Raw genomic sequence first — 25,001 nt, 5'->3', positions numbered from 1 at the left:
TACACACACAGGCACACACACACATTCTCTCTCTCACACATACACACACTCACTCACATACACACACTCAAACACATACATACACACTCACACAGGCATATACACACATTCTCTCACACACTCACACACACTCATTCCCTCTCACACACTCACATACACTCACACACTCTCATACACACTCTCACACACTCACTCACACACACACTCACTCACACACACACTCACACACATACACAGTGGGAGCATACATGTTTACCCCAGCCACTGTCAATCATGTGGGCCTGGTCGTGATTGGCAGCTGGGGACCCTGTACACTTTGCAGATTGTGTCCTTTTCCTGCTCCGACCACCCTGCCCTCGCCTGTGTCTTCCAGCTTCCCCCCAGGCAGCCTGAGGAGACCCTGTGCCCCAGAAGCAGGATGAGAAGATGGCAAACTTCCTGTTACCTCGGGGCACCAGCAGCTTCCGTAGGTTCACCCGGGAGTCTCTGGCGGCCATCGAGAAGCGCATGGCGGAAAAGCAGGCCCGAGGTTCGGCCACATCACAGGAGAGTCGTGAGGGCCTGGCAGAGGACGAAGCTCCCCGGCCCCAGCTGGACCTGCAGGCCTCCAAAAAGCTGCCAGATCTCTATGGCAACCCACCCCGAGAGCTCATTGGGGAGCCCCTGGAAGATCTGGACCCTTTCTATAGTACCCAGAAGGTGACTGCCACCCCCTCAACACCCTCCTCACCCTTGTAGGTTGCCCCTAGGAAGGCAGCAAGCAGATGGGGCTCTGTGGAGTTCTGTGTGGGGCTGGCTCCCCTGGGCTTTAGGGGAGTGACTCACCATTGATCTGTATTCCAGTCACCTTAAATTTGGAGTTCTGGGATGAAGACGTAAATAGTGGTGTTTGGGCCCCTAACGTGGGGGTGGGAGGGGACCCCTGAAACCTTGCCTTCTTGTGTAGTGCTTTGATATGTTCCTCTAGGGGACCCCTTCATGTCCCCAGACATGAAGGAGTGTGGGCTCTTGGAATGGAGTCCTGAGTGAGCCTCCCTTCTAAATAAAAGTGGTGTGTGCACCTCCCATCCCTCAGGCAGCCCAGAGAGCCAGCCAGCAGCATCATCAGAGCCAGCTGGCTCAAGCTGAGCCACAGTGGTCTTAGCATCCTGGGCTGTATGGCCTGCCCTGAACCACAGAGGCTGTGGAAAGGCTGAGAGGGAAGAAGAGGCCATGACTGCTGAATCATGGAATGATGGGAAAGACCTGTTCTGTTATCCTTCCTCCCCGGGAGAGGGAAGGGAGTCCCTGCCCTGGCCTCCTCTTCAGACCACAGATCACCATCTTGCACCAGACAAGTGAGGGACAAACGGCCCACCCAGCTGTCTGCACTTGTGGGCCTAATTGTGGGACAACAGGCTAGAATCTGGAGAAAAGCCAGGTACCAGAGACCAAGGAAGCCATTGCTGTTACTGTGGTCAGCTCCAAGCTAAGAGCGGAGGGAAAGACAACCTTAGTCAGTGTGAGGGCCCATGTAACGTGTGTCAATGTCTGACACCATGGCTCGAGACAGCTTAAGAGCCTCTGAGTGCGTGTGTCTATGAGTATGCGCATGTGTGGTCAGTGATGGATGTGAAGGGACCCCCCACACACACACACACTCAGTCTACACTGTCAAGAAAGCTGACCTGGACCTACTCGGAGGCTTCCAGAACTCCCTGGTTCAAGTGACTGGAGTAGGGTCAGGGTTGGGTGTGTGTGTGAGTGTGAGAGTTGTCAGGTCAGAAGGTAGAATCGGGTGTGTGTGTGTGCATGGGCTTAGGTCGTGGTTGCTCAGAGATGACAGAAGGGGTTAGGACGGGATTAGGGACATGGCTCAGAGAGAGTCTAGATCCCTGTGACAGGAACAGAAATGATTGGGTTGGAGTCCGATGAGGCCAGTAGAGGGACAGTGAGTAAGTGAGCCTATGTGTGAAGTCCAGGCTGGGTGAGCTTCCAGCCTCTTCTCCCGCTGCTGGTTATGGCCCAGCTGCCACCACAAAGGGCCCTCCCTGGCTGAGGTGGTAATTCTGAACCTAAAGTAAATCTCAGCCAACCTGACCGAGCAACCTGACTGAGCCACCTCTCCCTCGTCACTCATGGCCCAGGCACGGGGCTCCACAGTAAAGGGAGATCCACTTCCTTCACTCCTTCCCAGCCCTAGCCACGGCCTGGGGGATCAAGGATGACAGCTGTCCCCCTCTGTCCACAGACCTTCATCGTGCTGAACAAGGGCAAAACCATCTTCCGGTTCAGTGCCACCAACGCCTTGTACATCCTCAGCCCCTTCCACCCTGTGCGCAGAGCGGCTGTGAAGATCCTGGTACATTCATATCCTTTGCTGTCCTGGGCTGATACACAGGTGCTCAGGGAACCCCCTCACTACTCCCAGGGCAAGCGGCGTGGTCCCCACCAGCAGCTCATTAGGAAAGTAGAACCCTGAACTCCATCCCAGACCGTGCCTGCTTGTTAACAAGATCCCTGGGGGGGAGGGCGGGGGAGGGGACTCTGCTTCTTCAAGAGGAAGAAAAATTGCCTTGAAGCCAGCAGTAGGATCCCAGAAGGAATGATGTCCTCGGCATTGCCCTGTCTCTGATGGCTCCAAATGTCCCCCACCACCACCACCTCCTGCTGCCCCTTGCAGAGGCTCAGTCAAGGAAAAGCCATGCCTTGGTTAAAAAAAAAAAAAAAAGGCCTCTAGTTTTTTTTTTTTTTTTTTTCCTCACGTGGGCATCTTTCGAAGGAGCCGGCGCTTGCTTCTGAACTAGGTGTTGACAAAATGTTTGCAGTTTGAGAGCTTCTCAAAGAACTCTGGTTAGCGTCCAATTACATAAACCGCAGCCTAAAAATGCTTCCTGCCTGCTGGCAGGGCTATTGGAAGGAAATAACGGGGGGGGGGGGGGAGTGCCAAACGGGCTTCGGGGTCCTGGATCAGGCAGCTGGGGGGGGCTCCTCTGCATTGCATTTTTAAGACATGTTTGTTTGCTTACTGCGTTTCTGTGTGTATGGGGGAAAAGGAAGTCAGAGGACAAACTGCGCAAGTCAGTTACCCTTCCTTTCGCCATCCGGGTCCCAGGGATCAAGCACGGGTGTCAGGCTTGGTGGACACGGCAAGGGCCTTTGCCGCTGAGCCAACTCACTGGCCCACTCGTCTCTAGATTTCGGAGAAGGGACCTGAGGGATCTCAGACAGGGGTGGTGCCGTCCACCAAGGCACAGGTGTTCACATTTTACTGTGAGGACCTGGAAAGCCCTTTCCGTGACCCCTGGTGACCTGGATGGGGGGGGGGCGTGCCTGTAGCCAGTGCCCGGGTTTGTTTTGTTGCTTTGGGCTTTCTGTTGTTGTTGTTAATTTTTATTATTATTGCATTTGTTTACTTACTCGTGATGTTGGGGGGAGCCTGGTATACAGCATGGTGTGTATGTAGTCAGGACAGAAGTCAGTCTTCTCTTCCCACTGCCTGGATGTGGAAGGATCGAACCCAGGCTGTCAGACTTGCAAGCACTCTTAGCACTGAGCCAACTCCCAAGGCCAGCAAGTACTGTTGGGAGCCTCAGTTGCATTGCTGAGCTCTAGGTGCTGTCAGGTGTGGGTATAGTGAACCAGCTGGGCAGAGCTCCCCAAGTCCTCCCCAGCCACATCTGCCTCAACTCTGAGCATTTCCCCTTCAGCGGGCTCCCTAAGTGTGGTAGGACAGCTAGCAAGTTGTTGTTTCCTCCAGAGTGTGGTCACAGCTTTGTAGGAAGGACTGAGCTGAAGGAGAAGGAAAATCAGTTTCCTTAGTGCTCAGAGCTGGTCTCTAGCCTGCCGTAGGGGTGTGGCCACCCCGAAAGCATCCTCCAAGCTCACTCGGGGTTGCTTCTCCAGGTAGCTAACCAACCCAACAGTGTTTGGCAGCCACGAGAATCTCCAGGGATGCAGCCTAGGTCCCATGGCTCTCTCCAGGCACTGGGCTGGGACTCGCTAGAGCAGATGAGAGGCCAGAAATCAGGTGGGTGAGGAAGGCAGTAGGGACATTGGTGTCCTCAGCCCAGCTACAGGATGCGTTGAGTGGTGGTTCTGAGGCTGTGAGTTGCTGGTCCTGTCTGGAAGACCAGTCCTGATAGCCCTGAGCTGCCTGCCTGCCTTCCCCAAGGCAGCCACCCCAGGGAAGCGATCTGTGTGAGAGGCCCTGCCCTAAGCTCTGCAGCTGCTGTAATTCTCCATTACCCAGGGCTGGAACAATAATTCCTGACAGCGCCACCTAATGGACAGAGAGACTGAGATCTGAGGTGTTGGGAAGCCCACCTCCCAGTACCCTCAGAGGGATAGTGTGTACCCACCAGGAAGTTTGTTTAAAAGGCAGATTCTGGAGGCTTTCTAGACCAGAATCACCAGCTAAAGATTCAGGAACCCACAAGCTCTCCACTGACACCTTCTGAAAGTTGAGGTCCACTTTGCATATCATAAACAGTGTAGATTTATTGTTACTAATTTTAAATTCTGTCTCTGGGTCTTTCTCTGTCTCTGTCTCCCTCTCGTGTGTGTGTGTGTGTGTGTGTGTGTGTGTGTGTGTGTGCATGTCTGCTTATGGACATCAGATCCCCAGGAACTGGAGTTATAGATGGTTGTGAGCTGCCCAATGTGAGTGGTGAGAGCTGAACAGTGTGCACTTTTAACCACTGAGCTGTCTCTTCAGCCCATAAAATTTATTTTAAAGTGTATGATTCAGTGATTTTGTGTGTGTGTGTGTGTGTGTGTATCTGTAAGGCTGCACAGTCATCACTACTATCTACTTCTAGAAGATTCTATCACCCCCCCCAAATTGGGCTGAACCTGTGCCCATTAGCAACTACGGTGCATTCTTTGTGAGACTCACTGTATAGACCAGGCTGACCTTGAACTCTCAGAGATTCCCCCTGCTCCTGGCTCCTGAGTGCTGGGATCAAAGGTGTGTGCCACCACCGTGCCCTGAAACACAAAGCAGTTCCATTGGGTTTTTAGCTTTTTGCAGAGGGTTTCACTATCTATTCTAGGTCGCCCTAGAACTCATAACCGTCCAACCTGCACATCTGGAGTCATGGGCCACCGTGCCTTCCTCACACTGAGCAGCCTTGAGTTTATGCTTTCAGTTGTGAAATTGCACTGTGCTTAAAATTTCATACCCATTCAAATCCCCACCACGTCTATACATGCACTAAACTGTATGTGATAGTCTTTGGATGGGCTGGGCAAAGACAAACTTACAGAGAGGCATGATGCATCCTGGTCTCCTGTGACAGTGAAGGCTCACGGTGTGACAGGCCAGTGTCATCGTTCTGTTTGGCTCTGGCCTTTGTTCTGAGCTTGTGGTGTATCCCTGGAAATGGCTGGAAAAGTAAATATGGGCATGTAGAATTGGTTTGTTCCTATGTATTTTTGTTATAATCCTGCAGAATGTGTCCCTGCCATGATTAAATAAGAGAAGCTAATGGAACTGTGAATGCCACCACAGTCACATTCAGAGAGACCTCATGTTCATGCCAAGGAGCATTTTGTCTTCCTCGGTGCCCAGGATCTGCTCACAAAACCCTCCCACGTTTCTCTACCACTTTCAAATGGGCAATCAAATTAAGTGTGTGTGTGTGTGTGTGTGTGTGTGTGTGTGTGTGTATGTGCGCGCGTGCGCATGTTCATTGAATAGCACAAACCCATGACAGTGTCTGCCCGTGATTAATTCCCTCCTCTTTGGGAGATTTGACTCCTGGAGCTGAAGACTTAAGTGGCCCAAGTGCCAGGCATTCTGTGTTGTTGAACAGGCAGCCTTTGCCGGCATTTTAATCGTGAGCCTGGGAGTGGGTGTTTGGGACAATGACTGAAGATGTTCTGCTATGCATAGGCCTATAGAGCTGGCCTTTGACGCTGCCCACACAAAGGGCCAGCTTGATACTGGCCTGAAGCTAGCAAGCAGTGCGAACAGATGTGTCCTGTCTGGGAATTTGGGTGACTGGCAAGTCTGACACCGGCCCATGCTGGGTGCGTAGGGACGAGACCTGAAGACTAGGCTCTTGCATAGGTAGGGAGAGATGCCTCTCGTCACACACAGAAAACTGCCTGAGAGTAGCATCAGAGCCGTCCCCAGCGCCAAGGAAGCCAGGTGACACTTTTGAGGTGTCACATGGAAGGACAGGGACCTGGCTCACCCCACCCCAGGGCATCACCAGATCTAGAAAACCTGGACAGTGTCCCCTCATCTGAGTGTTCAAGTGTGTGGTCATCTGCCTAGCTACGTCTTTGAGGTTGTCCACGTCAGCCCGTCCACACAGCTGTTCTATATAGAGAAGCCTTCTTCCCACTCTGAGGAGTTGTGATTGGTCCACCGAGAGCAGAAAAACCCTGACTCTACAGAGAAGGCTCTGCAAGCTTACGGGTTGCTGGTGCTTCCTCCAGGAAGCCCTCCTGCTCGGCTCCATTGAAGGCATGATGTCCGATTTTGTAGTGTTTCAGGACATGGCTCTGTTGCCACTGACTCAGGTAAATTTGCTCTTTAAATGACACATAAAAGCTGCAGCGGGGGCACAGACGGTAAAGCAGTTGCCTCTCAAGCATGAGCTTAACCTTCACAATCTGTGTGAAAAGGCTGGCACCTGGCACACGCTCCTAACCCCAGCACTGGGGAGGCAGACGCAGGAGGATTGCTGGCACTGTGGTCATCCAGCCCGGTCTACTTGGCAAGCTCCTGGCCAGGGGGAGATTCTTTTTCAACAAGAAAAGGTGGATAGCACCTGAGGGATGGCACCCAAGATTGTCCCCTAGTCCACATGCATCATACGCACGTGCACGTGTGTACCACCACACGCATATGCACACACAAAATGACATAATTTCCTTGTCCCTCCTGCGTGTCATTCTCCTGCCACTTAACAGAGCCCGTCACCTGGTTCGATTTTCTGTACAGCACCATGGGTGACAGACAGGTAAGGAACACCATGCTTGTCGTCAGGCCAGAGTCGAGGTGTTGTAACTAACACGACGTCCTCCTTTCTGGAGGCAGGAGAGTGGACCAGAGGGCAGAAAGTCTGTGACGGAGGTGGCTCCCGAACCGGGGTGTGGTACAGATAGGACCATCCTCCATCCGCATCCCTGTGGTAGATCCTGGTGCCAGAGATGGGTGGCCACAGACACGCTAGCATCACAGAGCACACATCTATCGTTTCACAGCTCTGGGGGCTTCTCTCCCGGTGAAAACCAAGGCATCAGCAGGCTTTGTTTCCTTCTGGAGGCTTTTCTAGGTTTTTCCACTTTTTACAGGACGGTTTCACATCCCGAACTCATGGCAGTGGCCAGGCCAACCCCTCGTCACAAAGACCCTGTGATGACATTGACGCTAACCTGATACTCCTGGAAAACCGTGCTTCCCACCTCAAGTTCTTAACTGACTCCCTCTGTCTTCTCCCAGCTAAACAGAGCGATGGGTACCAGGGATTCGGGAGCACCGGTCTCTGGGACAGGTCCTGCCTGCTGCAGCGACCTTCAACCTGACCGTTTTGTGCGTCCGTTTTCTTGTCTCTTCAGATAGAGGCAAAGTTCACGCCTCCTAGGGTTATTAGAATTCAGATTGGTTCAAGGGCGAGCGTGGCTTCCAGGAGGGGCTCAGTGGAGATCTGCTATGGGTGCCATCCCATATGTGCTTCAAAAATGTCCTGAGGTTTTCCACACTTCGGCAGTGAAACCTTGGAAACGGATGAGGCTGGTTGAGGGAGGGGTTTGTAAGTGGTTCGCTCAGTGAGAGAAGTTTCATCACGTCACAGAGCCTGGTGTGGAGATGTGTCAGAGGTAGCGATGGGTTGTTGAGATGCGTGTCTGAACCCTGGAAGACAGGAAGACAGGCCTGGCCATGGTGACTGTTCTCGTGTGGTTTCTGTTGCTGTGATAAAACACTGGCCAAAAGCAATGTAGGGGAGGGCAAGGTTTATTTCAGCTTATGCATTACAGTCCACCACCGAGGGGAGCCAGGGCAGGAACTGAAAGGCAGAAACCATGGAGGATGCTGCCTGCTGGCTTGCAGAGAGACTTTTGCTTAGCTAGCTCCCTTATATATCCCAGGACCACCATCTGCTCACAGTGAGCCGGGCCCTCCCACATCACTGGTCCAGCAAGACAACCCTCCACGGACATGCCCATGGGCCAGCCTGATCCTCAATTGAGGCTCTCCTCTTATGGCTTGGCTGTGCCAAGTTGGCAGTTAAAGCTAACCATGACAATGGCCTAACAACAGCTGTGTATCACACTGAGGTAGGGACCCAGGGCCTGGAGAGTTGCTCTCCCTGGATGAGCAGACCTGTAGACCAGCCCTGAGTTCGTAAAGGATTACATCTCGTTTTTTTTTTTTTTTTTTGTTTGTTTGTTTGTTTTTTTTTTTTTTTGGTTTTTTTTTTTATGAGAAACTAGAGAATTCATTATAGATGGGAGGCCGCTTTTGTAATTGACTGAGTTTTCTGGAAGTATGGAGGTAGAAGGGGCTGGATCTCCACGTGTACACACTGCAGTCAGGGTAGGCATCACTAAGTGCCAGCCTGGGATCTGGCTGGGGCTGTCCTGGAGCCTCTGTTTGGCAGCTGTGTGCTGGGGGCTGAGGGCTGGGCTGTGGTGTCCCAAGCCTGGACGCGGCCATAGGAGTGGTGGGTGCAGCCAGGCTCCTGGGGTACCTGCCCCTCTGAAGCCCAGGGTCTGGTCCTTGCTCCTCTGTCTTGCAGAGGCAAGGGAAAGAGTGAAGGAAATCAGGCAGAGCCTTGTCCAGCCTGAAGCAACAGCTAGGACACACAGCCAGTGTTGGAGCAGTCTCCAGCTTGTGTGGTGGTCGCTAAGAGCTGTGGAAAAGGGCGGGCTCTGGCAGCCAGCACGCTGGAGAGGGCCCCGATGGGACTGCTCTGTAGAGTGTGTGATGGGGTGTAGCACCTGCGTGCCAGTGACACCACCAGGCCAGCCCATCGGCGGTTGGCGGTTACGGCTGTGGCGGCTCGGCTGCCCCCTCCTGTGGCTTTCTGTGAGGCCCCCTTCTTTGGGCCCACTGTGTGGATTGGTGGATGGAACTGCTGTGGCTCCCTGCAGCTCCTGCCATGGCTTCCTGGGGGCCCCTTCCGTGGCTTTAGGGGTAGAGTTCTTCCATGGGTTCTTGTCCCTTCGGTGGCTGGCTGTTGGTGAGGCTTTCGCTGTGGGCCCCTGTGTGGGTCTGTGGGTCGGCCCTCCCGTGACCTCCTTAACTCCCGCGACACGCTCTTCAGCGTGCTCATCATGTGTACCATCCTGACCAACTGTGTGTTCATGGCCCAGCATGACCCTCCGCCTTGGACCAAATATGTTGAGTGAGTACCTCCGAGGGCCTCCTCCTGCCCCATTCCTCCATTTTCTGTCCCATGCCATGGGCCCCGGGGTTGTCTGGGGCAGAGGCTATGCCGCACCTGCAGCCCCACCCGATGGAGGCTGGCCTTGACCCAGCCTCTGCCCTCTTACGTTCTTAGCCTCACCACATGCTTGTTCTAAGTTTGTGAACTTAGAGGTGGGAACTCTGCAGAATGGCAACGTAGGGGAATTTTGTCACACACACACACACACCTGCGCAAAGAGGGGCATGCCAGGCACTGTCACAAGATCAGTAAGCATCCTCTCCGTTAACCCCCTGAAAAGGGGGTCAGCACAGGGCGCTCTGAGGATCGGAGTCTGACTGGCCTAACATGCAGCTAGGAGCATGGTGACAAGAAGGGGAGGGCTTCCCTGCTTTACTGCAATGCTGTAGCCTTGGCCCACACCTGGGTCCTGCCTCCTATGCGTTAGAAGCCTGCTTTGGAGTCTTCCCTTCGTAAAGAACTGTCCAATTCCTCCGGGTCTAAGCAGACTTGGCGGGCCCTTACCACACTTAGCTCCTACTTTCTGGAACTCTCTAGAAGCTGCAACGGCCTCTCTTACAGTTGTGGAGGATCATTCAGGGCTGGTGTGGCTGTGTCTAGTTGCTCTGAGCCACCCTCTGCCAACCCACGGGCCAGCTCCAGCACACAGGCATTTTGGATACCTCAGGCAGAAAGTACCCACCAGCATTATACACTAGAAGGCCTGCATTCCCTTCGGCCCAGGGCAGGCAGCTAGAACCCTGACCCTGTAGGTCCTTGAGGGTGTCCCTGGTCCCCATGGCTAGTTTTGGAGACTTCACAAACATGAGGAAGTGTCAGTGACTCTCCCTATCCATGGTATCCACCTGGTAGTCACCATATATGCCTGTGAACGCGCCCCGCAATGCGCCCCCTCCCCAAGATGGAGTGAGGAGTAGATAGGGGACCTGTAGCCAGGGAGAAAGTGAAGAGTCCCCTAGGCACATGAGAGTCTCTCTGTAAAGCAAATGGTCCGGGGACTTGTTGGGTAGCTGCCTGGCCCAGACCTGCAGCCCCTACTAAAGCTTTATCCCGGGGCACAGCCCACTGTGATGACTGGTGTGTGGAGCTGCCTGGGGTTTACGCCGTGTGGGATGGGGAGCTTGCGGATCCAGCCCCTGGGCTCCAGTCCCCCTGAGAGCCCCCGCTGGCCCCGCCTCCCAGGTATACCTTCACAGCCATCTACACCTTCGAGTCCTTGGTCAAGATCCTAGCTCGAGGCTTCTGCCTGCATGCCTTCACCTTCCTCCGGGACCCGTGGAACTGGCTGGACTTCAGCGTGATAGTCATGGCGTGAGTATCTGCTTCTTACCAGGATGCATCTTACCAGCTCTGTGGAATGGGAGTATTGGGCCCTGTGTCCCAGATTTCCTGGGCTTCCCTGCTGTGGTTCACATGAGCTACATGTGCCATAGAGGAGTCCCTGCCTTGCTCTAAGGCAAGTTGAAGACAAGGTGGACACTTACAGCCCGGTCCAGCGAGACGAGGCAGGTCCGTCAGGGATTCAGAGTGCTTGAGTGCCTGGCTCATCTGGGGCCCACGACAGCCCTGTGTTAAAGGGGCATCATTAATGTTAATATTCCATGTCTTGGTGTTTGGACTAAGGTCAAGTGAAGGGTCTACTCTAGGCACTTAGGAGACTGTGGATGAAAGATTGCCATGAGTTTGAGACCATCACAGGCTGATAGTGAGTTTGAGGTGAGCCTGTTTTAATGAGGCCTCAGAAGGAGGGCTGGAGGGAGTGTTGATTCTGCTATAGCATCCCCTATGCTATCCAACAAAAAATCCAGCCCCAGATCCCACTGTGACCAGTGACCTGGCATCCAAGGTAATTAATAGTGAAATTGCAGTAGAGGAGCCTGGGGAAGCAGCCAGCTTCCCCCAGAATTGTGCCAGGAGAACTCCTGTTTGGCTTTTCTCAGAGCCACTGACCCAGCTCCAAGAGTCCTCACACCAGCCATGTTCAGTCTTTTGACATTGCAAGATGATATAATCATCTATAAAGTACACGCTCCAAACCACACCAAGTTGATATTTTAAGCGAGTTTACGGTTTTCTGTTGCGCCCCATTCATCAATATCCTGGGCCATGTGCAGCCTCTGGATGCAGGTTCCATGTCTGTCTTAGTCACATTTTACCAGCAAGAAAACTAGTGCCTGGAACAGGACACACAGGCAGCCCACCACAAAGGCGATCGTGACCCCAGGCAGACTGCAGCCCCAGCTACAGCCTCATTTCCTTTTCTAGGGGACACTTGAGAGAGATCGGGGTTGAGGCATCCCCCACCCACCCACCCACCCCCCATACACACACACGATGTCATGGACCACACACCTGGCTCTAGTGAGATGGCTGATCAGGACAGGGCTGCAGTGTTGAAGTCCTGGTCAGGAACTGAGCTGGCAGACCCTTTCTGCAAGCGAAGGACCTGGTGTGTGCTGGACTGAGCTCTGCACCTCAGCTGCAGAGCGTGCACGGGGAGTTGTACCCCATGCCCACGGAAGTCCTGGCTTCCCTGGTACAGAAGAGCTTGTCGGGATCAGAGCTCACTTCAGTTCCTGTCTTGGACTCTTGAATGTACCTGAGCTACTGTAGGGGAGATAAAATGGGGAGCTGGACTCTGGGATGTTTGGGACACTTTCAGGCTAGATGGAGAGCTTGGTGGATAGACGGTTTATCTGAGGTTTGTTTCTGGGTATATGTAAACGGACTCCAGGCCTCCCATGTTACAGATAGGGAACAGGCTCAGAGACAATATACCACCTACATCAAGTGTAGTAGATTCACGCCTGGATAGAGCTGAATGAGCAAAGGAAAAAAGTAGTAGGAGATGAAGTTGAAGAGTGGTAGGTCGGGGTTAGACCATACTGTCTGTCCTCCAGGGTCCTGTAAGAGCCAGGCAGGATGAGAATCACAGAGCTGGGAGATGATTGAGCTACGGTGCGGACCACAGACTGGAGATGGAAATGGGCAGATGCACACAACAGCTAGTAGTCTACTGTCATAGCCAGGAGAGAGGGGTGTCTGGGACCATTGTCTGAGCAGAGTGGAGGAGCCTGGTGAGTGGTAGGCGTTTTGAAGGTGTGACTGGCAGGCTTTGCTTGTGACAGATGGGTGGGTGGCAATACCATTTGTGGAGGGAGGAGCCAGCTGAAGGAGGGGAGGGGGTCGGAAGTACAGTTGGGAATATCGTAGGTGTGGAGGACACAGCAGGATCTTCCAGCCCGGAGTTTAGGGAAGTGATCCAAGGTGGAGGAACCAATAAAAAGCCACTGGGGAATTGAAGACATTGAAAGCCAGACAAGATGACCTAGGTTGGAGCATGGCTGTAGATTGTTCTGTGAACCACGGGGGAAGGGGGGCAGGGAGGTTGTTTGGTCACTGAGAGCTCCTGCAGCCTCACCTGCAGCTCCAGTACCAGGGGACCCAGTGCCCTCTGCTGGCATCCACAGGTACTGCACACACACAGGGTGCACATCCACAACCCAGGCGCACACACGCACGTACATAAAATAAGTAAATACTTTAAAAAAGGTGGGGGGGGGCAGAGGGATTGGTGAGAGGGGTTAATGATTAAGAACACTGGCTGCTCTTCCCAGAAGACCTGGGTTCAAATCCCAGCACTCATATTGGCTCACATATAGCTGTCTATAACTCCAGTTCCAGGCGATCTGATGCCTGTGTGGGAGCATCAGGCACATACGTGGGACACAGACATACGTATAAGCCACACGCCCACACGCATAACATAAAGGAGGGAACGGCGCACAAAGGCCAGCGTGAACTGGCCAGCTGTGGAAGGGCGCCCAGGAGAGTGAAGGCTGGCAAGGAAGGCTGGCAAGGAAGAAAGTTCAGTGAGGATCATACCAGGCGCTGGCGTCCCCGGCGAGGGGTGGAGTGGGAGGCGCTGCTTCTGGGCAGAGAGGGTCGAGGGTGTGGAAGGAAGTGTGAAGCACGGGTATCTAATTCACGGAGTGTCTGTGAACAAGTCAGAGTATGGCGTGGTGGCCAGAGGGGACAGGGAGGGGTCAAGGGAGGACTAAGACAGAATAGTGACTGATGGAAGCGATACCAAAGAGAGGGATGTCTGATGAAGGCCAGGGGGTGAATACTTCCTGAGCGAGTGGGTCTCTGGGTGCTGAGGTGGAGCATTGACCTTCAGCTCGGGAAGGCAGGGTTCTGGCTGGAGGCAGATTGATAGAGCTGATGAAGAGAGAAGAAGGAATCTCTCCTCTGATTGCCTCTATTTTCTCCGTGAAGTAAAGCGGGATCATCAGTGTGAATGGGGTGGGGAGGAGAGGCTGGAGTTTGGGGGGGGGACTTGTCGGGCTCGAGGCTTCCCTGTCCTGGTATTTGGAGTGGTGGCGGGCTGGGCTCTGGTTCTGGGGTCTAGGTAGGATGTGGGGGTGACCAGCAATCCACGGAGAGCACAGAACTTCAGACAAGAAGGTGGCCAGCGTCTGCCTCCTACGTCCTCATCCTGGAGCCTGTGGGGTTACCACGGAGATGCAGCTGTATGTACTCCAGAGAAAGCCACCACCCAGGCCAGCTCAGCCCTGGCATCTAGAGGATGCTCTGTGTGGCTTCATATCCCTGGCAAGTTCTACAGGATCCTGTCACATGAGAGAATCCCTGTCACCTCCCCCCATGGGATTCCATGGTCAACCACTGCTTCTCCTCTACGAAGAAAGTGTGATGTGCTTCCCAACGAATCCAGCCACACCTGTGCCGAGGACAGGCACGCAGGGGAGCTGAACTTGATTGTTGCACAGGCACGTTTCTGAGCATCTAGAGAAATAGCCTACCCACTTGTGCCAGGACTGCCCGGACTACTGGAATGCCAGCTCCCTGTCACTAGTTGGCCCTGCCCCGTAGCTTTGACTGATGCCACTGTGCCTCATGAAAGCCAGCCAGTTCCCACCGCTGAGATGCATACTGTAATAATGAAATGAGGGCACAGGACCATCGGAGGAGTCTTAGGTGGGGCAGAAGCCGAATGAAGTGAAGCAGCACCCAGCCCTCCCTTTGGGGAAACTGAGGCTCAGAGAGAACCTACCTGCCCATAATGATAGAGTCAGCAGCTACCCTGGGTGTCCCAGCTCCTTGCCCGGGATGGATGGGACAGCCACCCCTCCCCCGTATACTCTCCTTACCAGGTTTCCCTCCGACACCCCATCCAATGCAGAAGCTGGTGCAGGGGTGCTGGGAACCTTGCCAGGCTCAGGTCACCGTTCAACATCCAGAGATTTTCCTGCCCCCCCCCAAGCTGGGCATTACCTGCCAGTTAATAGCCTCCCACCTTCTGGGGTTGTTATGGAAACCAAACCTGGAGGGAACGGGGGCCGGCCACCACAGGAGCTCACAGCGTGGGCTCCACTGTCTCAGCGTGAGGGTGGGCCAGGAAGAAGGGCCAGCATATGCTGCTCCTCAGAGTTTCTCAGCCCCCAGAAAGCCTGACATGCACTGGGGCTGATATGACAGTGCAGAATTCTCACCCATTACCCTCTCTCCGTATCAGGCCCGTCATCTTACCCAGGTGCCTGCCACTGGCCAGCCACTTAGACGGCCAAGAGGTAGATTGGCTGGGGGGAAGAGTTTTGCCCCCCTCTCCCATTCTGCGCATGTCACTTATGACGTCACTTGGGAGCTCCGAGAGAGGCCTTAGTGGGAACCTGTTATTTCTTTGGTGGGAGGTAGGCAAGTTCTATCTATCTAAGGTAGAGTGAAAACAGCCAGTAGCCACCCTGTCACACAGAGGTCCCAGACACACCTGCCCTCACCTAGCTCTGGTTGCTCCTTCGAGACATCCTCTAACCCCAAGCTGGTCTTCCAGCCAAAGATCACCAACAGTTACGTTTCATTTCCAGCCATATCATGGTGGCATGGGACATAGTTGTGTGCCCAATCTGCTGTCACCAGCCTCTCCTGGCCCTGATGTACTCAGTACTCACTCCTGAGCAGGCAGCTCTGTCTTCTTAGATCCTTGGAGGCAGGGTCTTCCCTGAGACGTCAGCAGACAAACCAGGCCTTTCAGGGATCGGAGGGTGAAAGCAAGATGGTCCTGCCCCTCCTTTTCTTGTTTGCTCTACTCACTCCCTGAAACCCTTGAGAACACTGAGGTGAGGGAGAGGAGCTAGCATCACAGGCCACCACACCCAGGACACCAGCGATGGGGATTGGTTTCTTGAACATCAGCCATATCTTCCATGGAATGGCAATGTCACCAACATTTCAGGCTAAACTTCAAAGCCCTATGGCAGTCTAGACAGAGACCGGGGAGAGGGAATTGGGGACAGAGGTCTGGGGGATCTGAGCCATCTAGGAGAAGGGGGGATTCTAAAGATACAAGAGAAAGAGTTTGTATCACATTAGCCATTGTACAGGGGCCAGAAAAAAGAGAGGTGATTTCTGCTCCACAGTGGAGGATGGAATCTGTGAACTAAAACAAGACTGGAAAATGGAATGGATATCATGCCACAGGAAAGACCTCGGGTAGCCAGAAGAAGGAAGGCCTTGGGAATAATGCGTGCCTGCGAGGGAGGCCTGTGAAGACGTGTGGATCCCAAGCGTGAGCAGCCAGGCCAAGCTGGACAACCTTGCCTGTTGGTGTAGACACCAGCAGCTCCGGGAGGGATTCAGAAGTGTGAATTCTGCAGGGCTGGCGACCTGGCATGACACTACCCAGACACACTTGATTCAACATCAGACACCCCGAGTCTGACACCCTTTGTTAAACATCAGACACCATCAGTTAAATGTCACATACCTTGGATGTGAGGCCATTAGTTAAATATCACAGGCCATTTGCCACTGCCCCCCCGGGCATTGGTCACAGACAACGCTGTCACCTCACCAATATCTTTGTGATCATGTGGCCCTGCCCAGTGCACGAATGGCCGCATGTTCAGCTTAGGAAGATGCCTGCCTTATGCAGACAGGCGTCTTCTGTGCATCTGGAGGTCAGAGATGGACCACTGTCCACATTCAGGATGAGAGTCTCACAGCCACTTGTCCCTCAGACCCATACAGGACAGAGCCTCCGGAGACAGCACCTCCATCTCAGGGATTGTTCCCTTCGCGAATTCCCATGCCATGTCTTGTGACACCACAGTTCCTGCATAGATCTGTGGTCAGGAAGAGCAAGTGGGCGGTTTCCAGAGGCGCAGTGACCTGAACTGGTCAGAGTCAGTCAAGTAACAAGGGGTGACAGGTTGGACAGTGCAAAGAAAACACTAGAACGCCCAGAAGCCTACACACTTCCAGCATTGCCTCCCGGAGCCATTTCCTACCCCACACAGATTCATCCCCAGCCTCAGACCTAATTGTGGAGTTCTATGTTCGATCCCCAGAGTAGTCCGCTCCTAGCACCAGTTGATCTTGGGACCGTCATGGAGAAGCCGTCTGTGTGCATCCTAAGACTGCCAGGCTGAGATAGTGGGTCAGGTGGAAAGGCCAGGGGAGGACCCAAGTCTGCCTGCCACCTCACCCCATGCTGGGACCAGGACGGGGGAGGGATGGGCAGGAAAAGGGAGGAGAGAGATGGGGTGGGCACACTGCTCTCCGCTTTGTAACTTGCGGTAACTGTGGTTTGGTCCCACAGGTATGTATCAGAAAATATAAAGCTAGGCAATTTGTCGGCTCTTCGAACTTTCAGAGTCCTGAGAGCCCTGAAAACTATTTCGGTCATCCCAGGTAAGGGCAGGGTTGCCTACCAACCTCAGCCACAAGTGACTCTCTCTCTGTTTCCCTCCTCCTCCGACTGTGTCTCCTGTTGTGTGCTGTCTCTGTGTTGTGTGTGGATCTCCCTTGTTACAGATACACAACTGAATTTGTGGACCTGGGCAATGTCTCTGCCTTACGCACCTTCCGAGTCCTCCGGGCCCTGAAAACTATATCAGTCATTTCAGGTGACAAAATCAGGTTAAACGCCAAGGCTGGAGGGACACGCCTGGGCCTTTCCAGCCACCTGGGAGCCATGGCTGCCCCCAGAAGGCCCTTCAGATGTGCCTGTCACCAGAATACCTTTCCCAGAGGCCGGGGCATTGGAAGAATCTCCCTGGGATCTCAGAATGGGCTCTGGGCTGTCCACCCCAGCCAAGCCCACTCTCAGAGACCAGGAGAACAGGACAATCCAGGACAAAATGGGGCTAATCTCCAGTTCTCCCCAAAATACCCGATTGTTTCTCCAAACTGAATTCTAGTGCTTTCCTAGCGAAGGCCTGGGACGCGCATTACGGGGAGCCAGAAAGGGTGGCATGTGAGGGGACTCGGCTCATCCCTAGCAGCCCTTTGTGACTGAGTGCCAGATCCCAGCCTCCTGTCCCCTACGGTGACATGTGAAAGCTTCGGCCCCCATCTTATGACACAAAGCGTACTCTGTGGACAGGCATCATAGGGCCTTGGCGTCTACCAGCCCTCGCTGCATGGCGCAGTAGAGGTTTAGCAAACTGTGCATGGTAGCCTCGGGAAGAAATCCTCCTTGACAGATGTTGGCAACTATCCCCAGGGTATCTAATCCCAAACAGTGTCGGCAGCCACCACCCCACTGGCCCACACGGCAAAGTACCCGTTTGCGTACAGTCGGTGCCGAAGGTGCCGCCGCTCACCCTGACCCCTGGAACCTCTTACCCCACCGTTTATTTCCCTCTTCCCAGGTTAGCATGAGCCCAGACTGCTTTTATGGACTTGTTCTGGAGGAGCAGTGGCCAGAACCTAGGAGCCCCCGTGAACACACTGTCCTCAGAACTGGGCAAGGACTTTTTAAGAAGGTAGTTGGGGAGATGGCTCGGGGAGGGTGAAAGCATACTGCACAACCTGGAGGACCTAAGTTTAGATCCCCAGAAGCCACATTTAAAAGCTGGTTGTGGTGGCGTGTGTGTGCCTGCGGTCTCAGGCTAAGGGGGCAAGAAAGGTAGGTAGGTCGGTCTCGGGGACTCACTAGCCAGCTGTCTAACAGGAATGGTGAACTTCTGGCTCCATAAGAGACCCTGTCACCAAAATAATAAGGTGCGGAGCAACAGAGGATACCAGACTGCTTCTGCATCCGTAGGAGCCTCAGAGCTGAAGAACTCCCTGGACCAGCGATTGCCTCTACTGCTAGAGGGCAATGTCAGTGGCTTCCAGGCCTATTGCTGCCCTAGGGGCATCAGGAGCCCAGCTCTGTGGTCACATCAGACAGCCAGAGACCCCTGGTCATGGGTTAGTGATTTTATAAGTGTCAACTCCTGACCGTTTTGTATTTAGCCTGGATCTCCAAATGTCTCTCCTGGCCTCTGAACCCACTTAGTATGTGCACAGGGAAGACCTCATCTTCCCGGGGTCTGCACTAGTGTCCCAGGTCCTTGCCACGACTGGGCAGCCCCTCGGGAACCCCCATGAAAGCAAGTGTCACCAGCAGAGTGTAGATCTGTACTTTCAGCTGCCCCGGAGACTGAGACGGGAGGCAAGACCTGCCCTAGCTGTAGAATGAATTCAAGGCCAGACCAAGATCTTGACTCAAACCTAAAATAAATAAAGGAACCGGGGATACAGATGATTGCAGAAGGCTTGCTTAGGGTATTCAACACCCCGGAATTCAATTCCCTAGTACTACAGAACTACATAAGGTTAAGAGAGGTATTAGCAAGCCTTTTGAAGCAGCCAGCCCCTAAGTGAGGCAGCACAGAGCAGTCCCCAAAGTGGCTGTAGAAGGCGGTGTCACAGCCTGATGGAATGCTACCTACAGGAGGGCTCCAATCCAAGACTTGAAAGTTCTCTGAGCCTCTGTCTCCTCTCCTCCTAACACAGGAGTCAAGTCAGAGTGGGCAGACTCCAAGCTCCCGCAAAGTGTTTGAAACCTTTCTTGACATAAGTGAACTGAGTCATTGTTAAAGGTTTTAAGAGGTCGGTGACCTTTGCTGCTGTCTCCACGGGCCAGAGCAGGGTTGCTTTGCCAGCCTTGAATAGATTATTTTGTGCCCAAGATCCTTTAGCCTGACTGTTGAGGTACAGTCCAAGGTGGGCACCCAAGCGACAGCCACCTTACCTGTTGTGTACCCCCGAAATGGAGCAGTCTCCAAGCTGTTGGACCAGATCCACACATGTGTCTCCTAGTAGGTCCTCAGTTCAGAACTGTAGGGGTCACATGGATCCCTCCCCTCCCTCTCCCCCTCCCCCACCCACTGGGCAGTTGCCAGCATGTGCCAGGATGATTTCCATAGAGTGCCAAGTGCCAGAGCCCTGGGCAGACAGCAGTGATGGTGTTGTCGTGGGGAAGCTGTCCCCTTCCCTTTCTTGTCTGCCCATCACTGTTCCTCTGTCTCTGGGCCATGGACACGATAGTCACAGATGCTCTTAACACTTTAACAGGCTGGACAATGGATGGATGAAGCTTAACCTGAGATCTGGCCGCTTCGGGGGTGGGGCCAGGGGCCCTGCTGCTGGCAGGATTGCCCCTTGCCCCTGATGCTCTGCTCGCACGAGGACAGTAGCCGAGGGTCAGAGGGGATGTGTGCACACATGCTTTTCTGTCACTTGGCTATATGGCACTGGCTTCTGCAGGGAGTTGGACTGTGCAACTAACAGATCACAGCCACTCCACTCAGGGGAGATGGGAGCGCTGGGAGGACCCTGAGGGTCAGGGCGAACGAGGAAGAGGGCTACAGCTCACCCTAGCCCCTGCCTGTAACCTTCCCCAAAAACGGTCCCTAACCCGGATCATCACCCCACCACCCCACCCTCTTAGGAAATCCCCCAACCCTGCCAAACCTTCCCCCACAGCCCTGTGTCCACCCGGTACACCAGTCAGCCCCAGCCCGAGACCCTGCCTTCCCTAGTTCCCTTCGAATAATCAAAATTCCCTGACGCCAAGACAGCTGCTCCAGCAGTAGAGCAGGAAGACCCCCCCCCCCAACCAGGAGCAACTGTGTCTACCATTTCCAGATCACACTGAGGCCCCTGCATTGGCTCAAAATGGGTCTGGACCTTGGCCTCCTTTGCTGTGGGCTGTGTTAGAAGGGCCAGACCCAGTACGCCTCAGGACCAGCCATAGTGGGTCCTGCACATACTTCCCACGCTGTTTCATATATTGGGCTGGTGGAGGATAGTTTCAAACCCCTCTGAAAATATGAAGCTGGCTGGCTTCCTTGCCCTGGTCAGCCATGAGGGACTGGATTGTAAAAGGTGACCAGTGGCCTTCAAGGCCCAGAGTTGTTGGCTGTGGTCCCTGTCCCCAGCACCATTCAGTGCAGGACTCAGGCGGCTCAGAGCCCTTCTACAGGCCCAGCCTCTGCCCAGAGGGTCATCGAGCAGAGTGTCTTTGGGTGACCCTGTCTCGCTGTCCCAGGCCTGAAGACAATTGTGGGAGCCCTGATCCAGTCTGTGAAGAAGCTGGCCGACGTGATGGTCCTCACTGTCTTCTGCCTTAGTGTCTTTGCCCTCATCGGCCTGCAGCTCTTCATGGGCAACCTGAGGCACAAGTGTGTGCGAAATTTTACTGAGCTCAACGGCACCAATGGTTCTGTGGAGTCCGACGGCCTGGTCTGGGACTCTCTGGACCTCTACCTCAATGACCCAGGTATGGACTGGAGAGGGTGGTGGGAGACCATCCACGCTGGGCGTCTTCCACCCAGGCTTCACGGCTGGGCAGGCAGACTGTCAGAGCCAGCTGGAGGTCAGAAGCAGCTGGGGTGTAGCGTCCTGGGCTCTCAGGCTAGCTGCAGAGATGGTGTGAAGGACAGAGTGTGGGGGTAGGGAGGTTCAGTCAATAAAGTGCTTGCCACAGCGTGAAGACCTGAGTTCAAAACTTCCAACACCTGAATTCAAAAGCCACATGTAGTAAGTAACATGCACCTGTAATCCCAGAATTGGGAGGTTGGAGAGTTACTGAGACCTGCTGGCCGGTCCGACTACCCAAACCAGCAAGCTCCAGGTTCACAGAAAGCCATGTCTCAAAAAATGAGAAAATGGAAAACAATTAACAAGAGAGCACGCACATACACACACTCACACTGACACACACACCACACACCATACACCACACTCACACACACCATATACCACACTCATATACACACACTGACACACACACAGCACACCATACACCACACTTACATACACACATGCTCACAGACACACAACACACTACACCACACACACAACACACAGATCCTATACCACGCTCACACACAACACGCCATATACCACACTCACATACTCGGAGACACACAACACACTACACAACACACACACACACACACAACACACACCATACAGCACACATTTACACACACATGCTCACAGACACATAACATACTATGCACTACACACACAAACACACACACACACATACACCACTCACACACACACACCACTCACACACACACTCACCTCTGTATGGTTTGGGGACAGGCCCAGTCCCAAGTGCTGGCAGGGGTAAGGAGGCCAGCTCCCCTGGTCCCTTGAGAGGCTCAAGTGTCACCATGCTTGGTTAAGAGCTTTTGACCCAGTACCCTTGCCGAGTGCCCACGCTGCACTCCAGTGTACACACACCCTAGGATCCTTCAGGAAGGTTGTGACAAACGTATTGGTGAGGTTGTGCGCATCCTTCATCTGATCATCTCCCCAGGCTACTGGGCACCGCCTCCTTCAGTAAGCACTATGTATTCGTCCAGGCCAAAGGTAGACACTTGCAAGGCCAGGTGTGGGGTCTCGAGGACGCACAGGGCAGGGCTCTCCTGCAGTTAGGGCCTCTTGCGTGCATACAAGCGCTGGCGCCCCACGGGAAAACAAGCAGACAGAGGAGCCAATGAGTGAATGTGCGCAAGATTCGATTGTGTCCTCACAGAAACTTCACCATAGGACCGGAGTCACATGGAAGGTTCCAGAAACCACACACTAGAGGCCCTGGCCTGCTTCTGAGTCAGGGCATTCAGGAAGCCATAGCCCAGCCCATCCTCACATACTAATGTCACAGGTCAGGCCCACACTTAGAGCAAGGCTTCCCATGACAAAGGTAGGTCATGGTGACTCACAGGGCAGGTGGCCTGTCTCACCCGGTCTGGACCCAGCCCCATCTGAATGTAGTGTTGCCGTGGTGATGGGCAGGCGTCTGTCTGCACCACCAGTTTGTGCTGGGGCAGTGGCCCACACAATAACACAGGGGCCAGGTTGGAGCTCTGCCCAGACCCTTGCCTCCCGGCTCAGGGCCTGTCTGGGCCCTGGCTGCCCCCCCCCCAGTGGTTCGGAGCAGGGTGGGGACGCTGCCTGTGGGGACAGCTGAGCCCTGCCCGGGGGCTTCCTGTGTTTTCGAGAGTGTGTGACACGCTGGCAGAGGAGTATCAGTGAGAGGGCAGGGTGGGTCCTGGCTGGGCGTCGGGGTAAGGCTCAGAGCAAAGAGGGAAGGAAAGTGTCTGGCAATGATGTCTTCTTCCCAAACCCAGTGTGAGACGGGCACCCCGAGGCTGGCTCCCCGAGCCACTCACATCCAGGTTTTTCCTTGCAGACAATTACCTGCTCAAGAATGGCACCACTGATGTGCTTCTCTGTGGGAACAGCTCTGATGCCGGGTAGGTGGGATGTGCCTCCCAGCTGCTTCAGCTAATGACACCCCCATCCTGAGAGGCTGACGCCTTCTCTACTCTTCTTTCCTGGCCAGAACCCTGTACCCCTGACGCAGGAGATAGCTGGGTCCAGGGTAAAGACCAGGGACAGATCCGAAGGGGGGACCAGGAGAGCCCTGCAGGTGGGCTGGGGTACCTTGCGGATTCCTAGACCTTCCCTCCAACTCTGCCGTTCTGCCCTTCATGGGGGAGTGTGGCCTCATTCTAGCAGCTGGGCTGTGTTCGAGGCCAAGAAGATCACAAACCTGCACCCTGATCATGGTGCCTTGACGTTTCCTGTTTGTGGGTTCAGTTTCCAGGGCTCTGTGCACATAGTAGCCTGGCATACAGGCTCACCGTGTGAGGGCTCGCTTCTGGTGTGAGGTTCTGGGGCTCATGTTTGCTGTCTCCTTCCACCGTGGGAGAGATATCTGGCATGTCTTGATGTGAGGCACAGATGCCCTTAGGAGCACCCTGGCACTTGCCAAATTTCTCCCACCATAGTTCTGTTCTGTTTGTGCATGTGTGCATGCATGTACGTGTGTGCGTGCGTACGTGCGTGCGTGTGCCTATGTATGCATGTGTGTCTATGCGTGTGTGTGTGCCTGTGCGCGTGTGTGCCTATGCGTGTGTGTTAAACAGGCCTTCTTCCACATGCAGCCCAGTCCAGCCCTTTGCCCAGTGACCCCGTCTCTGCCTACACTTGGCCAAGCCTGGTTGACCCTCCTCTCCCTCTGGGGCTCCCACTGTGTTAGCTCCCACGGAGTGGACAAGCCAAGGAGAGAACTTGTGCTCGCTCCCTGGAAGGAGGCAGCAGCCGCTGGGAAGGCTGTGTCATGTGTGTCATGTGGGCAGAAGGAAACTCCATGTGGGCCTTAGAGGTTCCAAGTAGGAGAGGGGGAGATGGCCACCTGGCACATGATGATGGGAACAGGACCCAGGAGCCAGGCACTGTGTTGGTGGCACAGCCTCAAAGCAGTTGGGAAACGAGCCAGGGCCCCTCACAGAGTGTGTGTCTGGCTACAGGACATGTCCTGAGGGCTACCGGTGCATGAAGGCAGGCGAGAACCCAGACCATGGCTACACCAGCTTCGACTCCTTTGCCTGGGCTTTCCTTGCGCTCTTCCGCCTGATGACACAGGACTGCTGGGAACGTCTATACCAGCAGGTGCATGGGTGCCCGCGGCCGCCAGAGGGATGCTAGGCGTGGGCTCCAGGTCGGGCTGCACAATGGCTAGCCAGAAATGTCCTGGCTTTCCACCGTTGAGAGTTACAGTGGGGGCAGGCAGGGGAAAGTTCTAGTCCCTTTATAGAGGATGCCCTGCTCTGTGGGTGAGCATCCCTCCACCCTATGCGACAGAACATTCTCCTAGATACAACCTTCTCCCCATTAGGTGAGCTACCTGCCTCCCCTGGGTGGGGCACTCCTGTGAGCTAGCACACGACCTATTACAGGTGGGACGTGGTCTCTCCGCCTCCAGGCTTTAGGACACTGAACCCCTGGCACAGCCAGGCGGTGACTTAGAAACGCGGTAACTTGGGGACCCCAGCGAGATTGACTCTGGCCCCTTGCTTCTGCAGACCCTGAGGTCCGCAGGGAAGATCTACATGATCTTCTTCATGCTCGTCATCTTCCTGGGCTCCTTCTACCTGGTCAACTTGATCCTGGCTGTGGTGGCCATGGCCTATGAGGAGCAAAACCAAGCCACCATCGCTGAGACGGAGGAGAAGGAGAAGCGCTTCCAGGAGGCCATGGAGATGCTCAAGAAAGAGCATGAGGTGAGTGAGCTGTGCCTGGAGGTGTGGTGCATGCTGGGTAAGGCCAGCGCTGCATTCTGGGTAGAAGGCAGCCCCTGCTGGGCCAGGTGGGCCTTTAGTGTGGCGAACTCCAGGTAAAATTGTTCCCTGTGACCACCGCCTTTTCCAGGTAGTACAGACTGGGTGCATGTGATAACTTCTCAGTAAATATGACCTCTGTGGACACGGCACATGCCTGGTACAAGGTCCATGGCCATGGGTAGTT

The 25,001-nt window shown here is 54.3% G+C and overlaps 1 protein-coding gene across 1 annotated transcript in view; it reads left to right on the top strand.

Annotated features, from left to right (window-relative positions):
- Window positions 1–376: 376 nt before the first annotated feature.
- Window positions 377–25,001, top strand: part of Scn5a (sodium voltage-gated channel alpha subunit 5) — a 73,171-nt gene continuing 48,546 nt past the window's right edge. The window contains exons 1-9 of the mRNA XM_051202358.1: window positions 377–699; window positions 2,231–2,349; window positions 9,252–9,341; window positions 10,566–10,694; window positions 17,217–17,308; window positions 20,725–20,955; window positions 22,882–22,945; window positions 24,005–24,146; window positions 24,560–24,757. Coding sequence (XP_051058315.1) covers window positions 427–699; window positions 2,231–2,349; window positions 9,252–9,341; window positions 10,566–10,694; window positions 17,217–17,308; window positions 20,725–20,955; window positions 22,882–22,945; window positions 24,005–24,146; window positions 24,560–24,757 — 1,338 coding nt within the window. The 5' untranslated portion in view covers window positions 377–426. The remainder of the gene's footprint in view (window positions 700–2,230; window positions 2,350–9,251; window positions 9,342–10,565; window positions 10,695–17,216; window positions 17,309–20,724; window positions 20,956–22,881; window positions 22,946–24,004; window positions 24,147–24,559; window positions 24,758–25,001) is intronic.

This window comes from Phodopus roborovskii, unplaced genomic scaffold, assembly GCF_943737965.1.
Source record: "Phodopus roborovskii unplaced genomic scaffold, PHOROB, whole genome shotgun sequence".
Lineage (NCBI taxonomy): Eukaryota > Metazoa > Chordata > Mammalia > Rodentia > Cricetidae > Phodopus > Phodopus roborovskii.
This window is presented reverse-complemented; position numbering and strand designations above follow the sequence as displayed.